Here is an 11,366-nt window from a genome sequence, read left to right as displayed (position 1 = left end):
GTGGAATTTACAGACCATATTTATGTTACTGGACCCTAATCGCGTTACTACAGGTTTGGAAAGAGAAAATCTTAAAACTTCATCGTCGCCCAAAATCGTGGATATGACCCAAAAATCTCCCATATAATTCCATTATTTAAATGCTTTAAATTGCAAAATGTGAAGGCATTTTAGACGTTACAGCTTTTAGTAGTTTACCAAGTGACGATGATATCACTTTAAGATGTCCTTTTTCCTTTTTCGATTCTGACCACTCATTGTAAAGTAATAATTTTAGATAGAGGAAGAGAAATTATGGTAAAACTGAGCTGTTCATCATTAGACACGAAAAGAAAAAGAGATGCAAATGGAAAATATCATTCTTTAATGGTAATGCTTGTAGGAATTATACAAACGCCAGGTGGTTGAGACGCGAAATTAACATTGATTTAAGCAGCAACAACAACAACAAAACATGATTTCCTACCAAAACAAACCAAAAAATTGTTTTTATTTGATTGAGCTTTAACGAAGTACCTAAGAATCCAAAGTGCTTTTAGGAACATGTTTAGGCATATTTTTAAAATAACAAGTCAAGGATCTGTTGTTCTTGCGTAACAGCATTCCTGCAAGATGTGATTTCCGCTTATGATGTCTTAGTTGTCATCACAATACAGACGAGACGTGACCTCACTAGGCGCGCCAAGGCGACAGACATCGCGGAAGTTAGCTCTGATGTAGTGTTACATACCATGTGTCCTTGAGTCAACTATCGGTAAACATACAGATATCTACAGATAAATTCACTAAGGCTTAACAACCAGAATAAACATGGTACCTTTATTGTCTAAAAATAATATTATGTAACAAAAATGTTACCGAAGTCAAGCTCAGAATCTTCACTATGTCAGTCTGGTGCAGGTCATGTGATGGCAGAATGAAAAGAAACTGCCAGGTAAAGCTTTGATGGCGTTCAATGAACGCTTTATCAGAAAACACATGGTATACTAGTAATAAGTAAACAGAAACAGATGCCCAAATAATAAGCCAGTTCAGCATTTGCCACGTAGTAGTATCTGGTTGAAAATCGCATGAAGTTAGAAGTATTTCATAAATGACAGCATTTTCGTGCCAAGAAGTACTTTAGATTCTCGACCATGGAGATGTAAATGCTATTAGCCGCTGTTTGCCCACCATCTGAGTCTGTTATTGGGGGAATCGCCTCCAGTAGATTTCACACAGTCCTCGGTGGGGGCCAAGGCGTCTAGTTGTTAAAGCCGTCCAGGGACGGACTTTCTCCCCCCGTCACGCGTAGCCAGTTAACAAAGGCCAGCATTTCATCTCTGTTGAGTCCATGGTCACCTGTAAGAAGAAATAAGCACAGAGGAGGTATAGTATAAGTCAGCCTAAACAGTTCTCCACAGAGATCCCAGTAGTCAACTAGTAGCTTGCTAGTGGGTTTCCTCTTGAATGACGACAGAACGCTGAAATAATACTCCGTTGGGATTTCACAACTCGCACGAACTGCTGCAGAAATTCAGTGTTATTATACTAGTTATACTAGTGAACAATCCCACCTAGGACGAACTAGAACATACCATTTTTACATTTTACATGGTACTACTGCTTCTTTAAGATGTCCACTCAAATAGCGACGTCAAACAATCCAGATATTTAAAGTACCGCGCTTGATAGTTTTATTCAAACGCCAAAAACGGGCGAACTCTTTTGAAGTTTGATTTATTCTGATTACCTTTCACACAAATTCTTTAAATTTTAAATTGCCTTTTTGCTAACAATCTTTAAGTAAGCAATTGAAGTTCTGATGAAATAATGCGAGGTCTTATGTTATATATTTATTGTTTATTACGTCACCATAGATCTCCCTTTTTCTAACACATTTTACAGCCAGGTTGAAATATAAAGTAGATTTGTGTACACCTTTTAATACTATTATCTTCATTATGACCATTTAGCTTGTATTAGGTAAACAGTGATTTTTAGACTTCGGTCAGTTTTGACTTTGAAGGGACTTTTGAACAACCTTGCTGGATCGCTGCAACAACTACAATAGACTGTGTAATAACTTCTGTCAGCCTTTCGTTATTGGCAGACCTCCTTTCATGCCTGGAATATTTGTTTTATGTTGTAAACTTTAATATGACTTATGGTGAATAAAAAAATGAAATGAAATCTGAAATTTTCGTGGCAATCTGAACCACATAATCTCTTCTTCGGTTCCCTTCGCCTTTGTTCTCACAAGAAAGAGAATAGGGAATCGTAAAGACAAACCATATTGCTGTAACCTCGTGGTTAGGGCATCCGCCTCGTAAGCGGGCATCCTTTTTTACTTTCGAATGTGGTCATTGTTTTGGAAATGGGTCTGGCGAATATCGAATTGAATCATCCCTTTATGGTCTGTGAGTGGTGTACGAATTCGGGTGGGATATTTAAACTGGAAGTGTCAGGAATTTCTCCTTTGGCGCTCCGCACAGGAGGCCAATAATTGGGTGGTCATTGTGAAGGCGTGCTATGACGAGGTTGGGGTGTCCAGATTATTGTCTTCCGCATGACAGTACAGTGAGGCAGCATTGTACATATGTGGTTGTATTTTCACAACAAGAGTACATGATTGCAATGTGATCGTAACAAGAAAGGAAGAAACAAAACAACATAAACCAGTGGACAACCAAGTACCCATAGAATTTGCAGGCTATTCCACTTGAACAGTGCCACTACTACGTGTTTATGGTATAACCACGTGTAATAGACATCCATTTAGCGATTCTGAAATGGGAACGGGCTAAAAGCGCCTGTTACACGTGAACAGGCACGGAAAGCTACACAAAATTCTACATAATGCATAATTTGCATACCGCATAATTTACAGAGAAAATGTCAGAAGAATAGTCCATTGTGTTAGATAAACATTAAAACAATCATTTGCACTGAAATTTGCATAATTCCGTGAGCGTTGTGTTTGATCGCGCATCTATTTTCCAATTAGTCCTTGTATTTGCTTTATCAACATTAATGTAGTGAGCCATGTTAATCCTGCTTGTCTGGTAAGACAAGCAGAGAGGCCGGGTGGAAGCTATGGATTGTGTGTATACATAGCCCCACACGGGCCGGGAACACTTCTCAAGACACGGACAAATATGTGTACAAAGTACCCACATCGATCGCCCATTCGGCTGTAATTGTCTCAAATGGATCCTGTGAACTGATCGACTCTACAATTGACCAGATCTAATAACAATTTGTCCGGAGAAAGTATAGTGCTGGTGTCAATACACACTAGTGGATATGGGGTCAACTCAGCTCGAGAAGGGGGCAATCAGCAGAAGAAAAAAAGACGGACCGGTGGGGCGAGCATTCGGAGCAGAGCGGCAAAGCACTTAACACGGTCCTCAAGTGACGGGAAAGTCAGCTAGAAAACATTAAAGAAATTACATGCGCATAGCAATTTAGTTAACAATAGACGTCTGAAAATATGACTGCAGATAATATTGTTAAGATGACCTGCGATGAAACACTGTTTGAAAAAGAGGCTCAGTTTCTGCTCACTTAGGGGGACGGAGTTTGGAGAGGGGATAATCAAAGAAGGATCTATATTAACAATGATTGATCTGGCCTTTAGATCGTGAGTGTTAATAATACTGCAGAGATCGATGGTTGGCAGTTATCAGTAATCACACACAAATAACAGGTGCCCCTCGGTTTGGCTCAGGTTACCGGAGGAATCAACCTTTAATGTCGATTTTCCGGCTAAATGCTCTTGTCAACGGACTTCACATCCCTCATGTCATCGGCTGCACTCGGCTCTCATTGCTAGTACAAGTTCTTGAGACCCTGTGGCTTTTGACGGATGAATCTCTACATCTAGTCTGTTTAGATACGCACATTAAGGTCTAATAATATCTGTATGAACAGGAAATCTCAATTATGCACCAATGTACATTTAAAAAACATCATTGAACACTTCTCCAAAGCTTGCACCAACTATGACCATCTTCAGCAATTGGGCTCAGGCGAAATAATACTTGTCAGGGTATCCTTTAAGACGTAAATCAGCAACACGCAGGGTCTGCATTATCGCATGTGACACAACATCAAAGGTACCATATATAGCTTTATAATTCAACGGAAATTTATCCAAGTGGTTCTTTGTGCAGGATATTAGCTTGGATATTTGTTCCTATCTGTGTCGCCATCAGTAGAGCATACGTATTTTTCCTTCACGCCGACGAGTATTCTCACAAAAACTGGCTTCTATAATTAATTTGCAGCGGATTGTCGTGACAAAACTTATTGGATTAGCCGCAATATTTCAGGTCAAACCATGATCTATTTACTGAGATGTTTTACATTGCAAGATAAATTACCACGAGAAGTACAAGTGAAAAGAAGCCTAGACCACACCGGAAGCCTAGGAGGGTACATCATTAAAAGGGACAATATGACAAATGATTTGCAGACGCGTTTGAAAAACCATATGGTATAGGCCTACGGTAGTAGGCCTGTTTGAATGTAGCCAAGACATTGAAGGTCTTGTCTCCCGTTCACAGCACGCTGCGACGATTAGAATGTTTGTTTTATTGTGTTAAAATCTGAAAAACCTAAAGTTTTTTAACAATAATCACACGGTACTTGATGCCCGTTTTGCCGATAGCGTATAACTTTCTTAGTGAACCTTGGTATATTCAACAACCTAAACCAACACGGTACGGTCTCCATATGAAATAGAAAGGAAAACTACGGGTATAAAAACTTTTGAACTCTTTGGTAAACGTTAATATTCCCGTGAAACATATGGCATAGTTTTAAACGTAAGCACTGTTCTTTATCAAAAGTATTTCTTCAAAATTGTAAAAAGAAATCGCCAGTACTTGCGAGTACAGAACGTGCAGCCAGTCATCCCAGTCTCATTACTCTGGTACTAGTATTTGGAAGCAAAGTCAACGTTTTGTTGTTGGTGAGTTTAAAAAAGTGCTGATAAAACATGTTAGGAACAAAAATTTCATTGAATTGTCACAGCCGCATTTTCTCACAAGAATGGGATGACGACATTTGAAAAGGGATTTTGGATGACGTTTAAATCATAAATTAAGGAAGACCCTGCTAAAGGTTCCATGGACTCCAAGGAAGGTAATAATCGTCAAACAAGATCTGTTTTAATTAGACACAGATGATGAGAACAAAGCTCAAATTGTTCGTTTTGAAGAAGAGAAAATTTTGAGAACGCAGAAGTTTCTTACTAGACCTACTTACATTTTTTGAAAAATTTATTAAATGTATAATATTTGGGTATGAATTCGTGTCTTGATTTTAATGAAAATGTTATTTTAACAACAAAGACAAAATGATTTTAATAGCAAATTTACCTGTGCGCTAAATAAAGTAGTTCTCAAAACTAAATAAAGATTTGCAATTGCCAGTATTCCAATCTAAATGCGAAGTTAATAGAGAGGTGCAGCTTTAAGAATTGCCGCAAAATTGACCATTACATCAATATACAATAATGGAAAACACCAACATTATTTTCTTTGGTAAACCCGCCAGAAAAGGCAAAAAAAAGGCATTGTTGCACTACTAGAATAGTTGTCGGATCAATGAAAATAATGACACGAATTGTAAGACTGACAGTAACAGATCTCCCTTCACCACATAAGCAATTTTAATTTTCATTATTGGCGTTTTTGTCTGTTTCTTGATGTCGATCAAAACCAGATCTAACTCCGACAGAATTATCATTGTTAGTTTAATGACAGAATATATGAATCCATGGAAATGCGACAAAAAAATGGCCTTTTTCTTGAGTATGATAAATCTTTAGGCGCTGATATTAACTTGCACTGCAGTACCGCATAAACAAGCCGATCCCTCTTTTAAAAAAAAAACTGTGAAAACTGCGAAAATCACAAACGTTTGTTACTTCGGTTGCGATAGAAACGAAACGATGTACTCGATTTCTGGGAGAAATGCTATTGTTGAGGGATGCAAATCCTTTTGATAGTGCAATCAGTGGAGAAGGGCACGGCGTGATTGGTCCAGGTACCATATCCTGTCTGTACCAGGTCGCCGTCATATTAACCTTCACTACAAGGATTCCTACCATCACTTGTCTTGCTTCTTTACACACTGTTGCATGATTAATTTAGCTGACCAGGTTCGTGAATTCAATCGAGGCAATTTGGACTTTGGTAAATAAATGTGCTTTACGGTTTTCTTGTATTTTGATACAAGAGTGTTCCCTTTCCACCTGACAATTTAACCACTTAAAAGCTTTGAGTTTTGTCTTCAGCCAGTGTGTTTCTTTTGTTAAATATAAAATCTAGCTCAGAAATACTTTAAATTCATTACATTGCAACATAATATAATATATGTACCCATTGATTCCACTGACCATTCTTTTTATCCACCATATAAACCTGGGTAAACATTTCCACGAAACAAACGGCAGCAGCCTTGCTCTCTACACTTATTTGATGAGTAAACTTTGATAAAATCGACTACTGAATCCTAAGAGGTAAGGCAACAAGATCACGCTCCTTGGGTTGGTAAGCATTGACCTTTCCAACTCATTTCTGGAACTGAAATAACGGTCGGCTATAAGTAGCATCGCAAAAGATTTTTCACGCGATCTAATAAAAACGGCATGCATGGAAATGCCAGACGCCATGGCGTAAAACATGACACAGAGATTGATGACATATAAAAAATCATACAAAATACCAGCCAAAACTTTATTAGCATAATAGTAATTTTCCGAGAGCGAGTGGAGTTCACCTCCTGAACGGAGAGACTACATTGCAAAGTTAACTGGCCATCAGAAAGACACTCGTAAACTTTTTTCTAACAAGTGACAATGGTATGTTTCCTGGGAAATATGGCCTGCAGGCGTTTTTGCTACTTCCTGCCCGAGACGTTATTAGGCCATCATTCCATTTTTTCTGTCGTGTCAGTCTTGATCCAGTAAGTGGAGAGAACCCTTATGAACTCGGACCTAATATATCCTCGCCTGTGGTCTACAGGAGCCTGGGAAATAGCTATGTTTCTCTGTGAAGGATGCACATTTAAAGTCTAGAACAATTCGTGAAGGGAATGCAATTGCTCGAAGTCAAGATCAACGTCCATGTCAATGGCTCTTGTTCTGCTGACACATATATTTTAAAAAATGGAGATAAGAAAAATGTATTTTCTTTGTTTGGGTTTAAAAGAGGCTCGTGTACTCCTTTAGAAAAATTCATCTTTGATACTTAACAGAAATTACAACAGAAAGCCCTCAAAATTGCCGAAAATGCTAAGGCGTGGGTAGACTTTACGTTAGGTTTATATAACGGCAACATATATATTTATGAAGGAGTTGAAATACACTGTTCCTTCGCATATTTGTCCACAAGAGGGCAACACAACATAAAATAAGAATCTGCAATAATACAACCACACATTCGGTGTAACTACACATCATTTCAGTATGATTACACATGATCTTCCAGTATGATCGTCACAGCCTTCCAGTACAACCACACATCGCCTTTCAGTTTGACCGACATAGCCTTCCAGTATAACCACACATTTCCTTCCGATATAATTACGTAATTCCATGCAATATAACCCAAAGCCAGTTTTGATGTTCTTACAGAAAAGCGTAAGTAACGGCGTCTTTTGAGGAGTAAGGAGCTCATGACGGCCGATATGCTAAAGTGCTAGTTTGGATTCGACAAGCTTTTAATGTCGGTGTGTTAACCAAAAAATAGGCTAATAACAGGGCCAAACCGGACATAAATCACAGATTTGCAGGCAGATGTAACATAAATGCATTATGCTATAGACAGTAAACAACAAAGAGAATTATCAGTCGTATGATTGATGACCTCGTTCACTAACAGCGTTATAACAGTTGGAGTTTTATATAAAAATCCATCGGTTTCAATAACCCAAGTGGGCTGTCACTTCTCTTTCCCAGCATCGACAAATGCAGTATGAATTAAAGGAAGACGAATAAAGATTATTTAATTGCCAGACACTGGCATGAAGCTTAGTGCCAAGCATATTGTAACTGCCCTTATGCGAACAACAAATTTGTTGGGACTTCAGCCACGAGGCAATCTTTATGCCTTGGCATTTCTTCTGTTCACCAAGCAAAGTGACGCTGTTTCTTATCCCCAAGGGAAGTGTAAGCAAATTCAACTCGACTGAAGGACAAAAAAGCAAGAACATGTTTATAAAAATAAGATGGTGTGATATGGGTCCATCCATCTTCTTGGCCAATTGACAACACAACCCCCGACCGATGATATTTATGATCCACGAAAGACAAGATTGAGTATCAGCATTAATCCATTGAAATACCCTGGGCAATACTGGCATGGGAACGAGAATCTTACAGACGATTTATAAATTGAACATTCTATATATTGTTTTTGTCCCTTTTTAAAACTCTTTGTCATGATTGAGTCTTCATAATGCAAAGGAAAAAGTAAAGGGCGGGTGATTTGCTGTTGTATATGGAACAGCTGGAGATTGTCCAACAAAAATTATAGGGCCGAGCAACAACTTTCAGCCAACCCAACGACGTTCGCTCATGCAAATACTGTCACAGTTAATATAAGTGACATTCAACAGTTTATGAATAGTAGGTCTAGAAATTTACACATTCTCTGGCAACAGAATTGGGCATGATCCGTTGTGTCAAGTGTGAGATTCGAACGAGCATGCTGAATATGAAACACAACTTAATTTTTATCGGAATGTAACACGTTCTACACAATTAGCGGTTTCAAGTGACAGGTGTACAGAAAAAATGGACCGAATTTCTACGTAATGAAATATAACGGGTTCCCGCTGGGATATCAAAAGTGCCCAACTTTAGTTCAGAATTTACTTTATACTAAAATATAATACGAAAGTCTACCCCTTGAAAGGCGTTATACTCAGGTGTATGATTTGTCATATACATGTATGAAGGAAAAGGGGCCGACTTAGATTTACAAACTGCTTCGTAAGGGAACATGATATAAAAGACTACAGCATAAAAAGCGATCTGCTGTTGTATCAGTTGCCAAATATAAAGCAAAAACGCACCGACTTAGGTTTAAAAATGTCTTTGAAACCGAGTGGGACCGTGGGGAAAACCAAAGGCCATTCGGAAGACTAAGCCGGTTTGTCTGATTTATTTATTTCATTGGTGTTTTACGCCGTACTCAAGAATATTTCACTTATACGAACGCGGCCAGCATTATGGTTGGAGGAAACCGGCCGGAGCTAAGCCGATTTGAGCTGGACTTGAACACACAGCGACCCCAGTGTTGAGAGACTCCTGAGTGTTTACATCATGAACGGGGCCCTGCGCTGATGTATGAATGTCAGATTGAAACGAACCCAAGCTGTCCAAGGACTTGTGCGACCTCTCAGATACCTATATATAACGAGCTCAAGTCTACCAAAAATTAGTGCGATACTTCATCTCTTTAAATAGCTAACCCATCAAGCCAACAAATGGCTAGCGCAGTCACATTACTCTTGTTACAGCCGAAAGCCAAGCTAACCATGGATTAGCTATATTTAAATCTAACGAGCTCATGTATATTAACCCGTGACACAGCTGTGACTGTAGGCGCCCAAAGATGAGGAGTTCGTATTACTAATAAGTCGTTATCAATAGTGAATCTTGCGAGAAAAGTAAAATGCTACTCACCGTCGTCATCGAAACGGTTGATAACTCTTTCCGTGATGGCATTCTCCAAGGCATCCGTGTTAACATCACGTTTTCCCCATGTGTTAAAACCTGACCATTTCCCTCTTTTACCCCAAGTAGAAAAAGAGGACCAATCCTTGCGTTTATCGTCAGCTGAGCTTCTCTTGCCCCACGTTACGAATTGATTCCACTGTCGTTTTGCCTGGTTGTGGTCATCAGCTCGTTTTCCCCAAGTGGTCAAACCTTCGGACCAACGTTTGCCCCAAGTTGGAACCCCTTCCCACTTCCTTTTGCCCCATGTGGCATAATCAGCCCACTTTCTCTTTTCCTCAATCTTTGCGCTCGATGGTTTTTCAAGTCCATCCAAATTCTTTATATCAAGAGCGTCTCTGTCGATGCTTTCATCTGAAACCGCTTTGCAATACACAGTCCTATCACTGAGTAGAAGGCATAGACCACATAGGGTAAGCAAAGCTGCATACATGACCAGGTCCTGGGGCCCCCTCATCTTGATAACTTCGCTTTTGTATTGCCTGTAGAAAACAATAAGTAAAAGTCAATGAATGATGTTAACCGTGCAGCTAAAAAAACAGAAGAATACAAAATTAAACAAGAAGAACGAACGTGATTTCAGTAGATAACGGGCAAATCCACAATGTCGCATAAGAAATAGCAACACCCGTATGTCCATTACCTATAAAGAGTTTCACGATAAAGGTTTCAAACAGAAAAAAAGAAACTAAAACTGTTGAAGATTGTTAGCCGGTAGATGTTGAGGAGACTGAGGCCGGTGTGAACGCGCGTCGCAGATATAAGTGATGCCATGTGTGTCAGCAAGGCGGGGGACTAGCCACGCTGCGCACCACCTCCCAACATTCATCACACCCACACACCTCAATACGCATGTGTCACAGTTACCATGACAGCGTACACATATTCATATCCGAAAACTTTCTGACACATTCTTAACATAAATGCTTTACTTCCCACGATCTGAAGACCAACACATCTATCGTCTCGACCACTAAACAGCCTGCAAGAAATTTCTTTTCTCATACTGGCCATCATTTAACAACCGTTAGTTGTATTAAAGCTGTGCGGCTGTGTCGACTTACCTGTTAATATAGTGGAATCTAGAAGATAATGTGGAAGGTAGATGCAACCACCTGCCGACGCCCCTGGTTCCGAACTCTGATCTGATAACCGATTTGTCTAACACGGTTTATGTACTAGCACCCCTTCCAGAGAACACATGTCCGGCTGGGTTCACAGCATTTCCGTTCCAAGCGTAAATAGGAGACAAAAACTATGTTCGATCAGGCCTAATCAAAGCCTTAAACAGGTGCTTGAGATTGCAAATTTACATTGAGCTTTTTCGCTGAGTTGTGCTTAGCTATATTCTGCCACTATCGATCAAGTAAAGTGGCGAGTGGAGAGCCTGATAAGGCATTCGGTGTGTCACAGAATCGGATCCGATCCCACCACGGTGGACTGTCAAGAGGGGTGGATGGAGGGTTCGGGACCGCTCTGTGACCAGCACCGCAATGCGTTCCTCTTCAGGTGCCAAGAGAATCTTCGAGTGGGAGGCGCCGATATACCACCCACGGTGCCTTGTGACGATTACCTTCTGGGTAATTAGAAGATGTAGCCGCGCCCAAGATGAAGAGGGCAAGCGTAAGAAAGGGGA

The 11,366-nt window shown here is 39.8% G+C and overlaps 1 protein-coding gene across 2 annotated transcripts; it reads right to left on the bottom strand.

The window, feature by feature from the left end:
• Positions 1-805: 805 nt before the first annotated feature.
• On the bottom strand, positions 806-11,006 carry LOC135468769 (prothoracicostatic peptides-like). Of its 2 annotated transcripts, none has more exons than XM_064747185.1 (3): positions 10,795-11,006; positions 9,680-10,212; positions 806-1,341 (listed from the first exon to the last, which is right to left on the bottom strand). In XM_064747185.1, exons 2-3 carry the CDS (start codon positions 10,185-10,187, stop codon positions 1,244-1,246), a joined length of 606 nt encoding a protein of 201 aa, XP_064603255.1. In that variant the 5' UTR covers positions 10,188-10,212; positions 10,795-11,006; the 3' UTR covers positions 806-1,243. The 2 variants fall into 2 exon arrangements, with proteins under 2 accessions (XP_064603255.1, XP_064603254.1); XM_064747184.1 differs by lacking the exon at positions 10,795-11,006 and adding an exon at positions 10,374-10,510.
• Positions 11,007-11,366: the final 360 nt, after the last annotated feature.

Source organism: Liolophura sinensis, chromosome 6, assembly GCF_032854445.1.
Source record: "Liolophura sinensis isolate JHLJ2023 chromosome 6, CUHK_Ljap_v2, whole genome shotgun sequence".
NCBI lineage: Eukaryota > Metazoa > Mollusca > Polyplacophora > Chitonida > Chitonidae > Liolophura > Liolophura sinensis.
The sequence above is the reverse complement of the archived record's forward strand: the minus strand, read 5'-3'. Positions and strand labels throughout refer to the sequence as shown.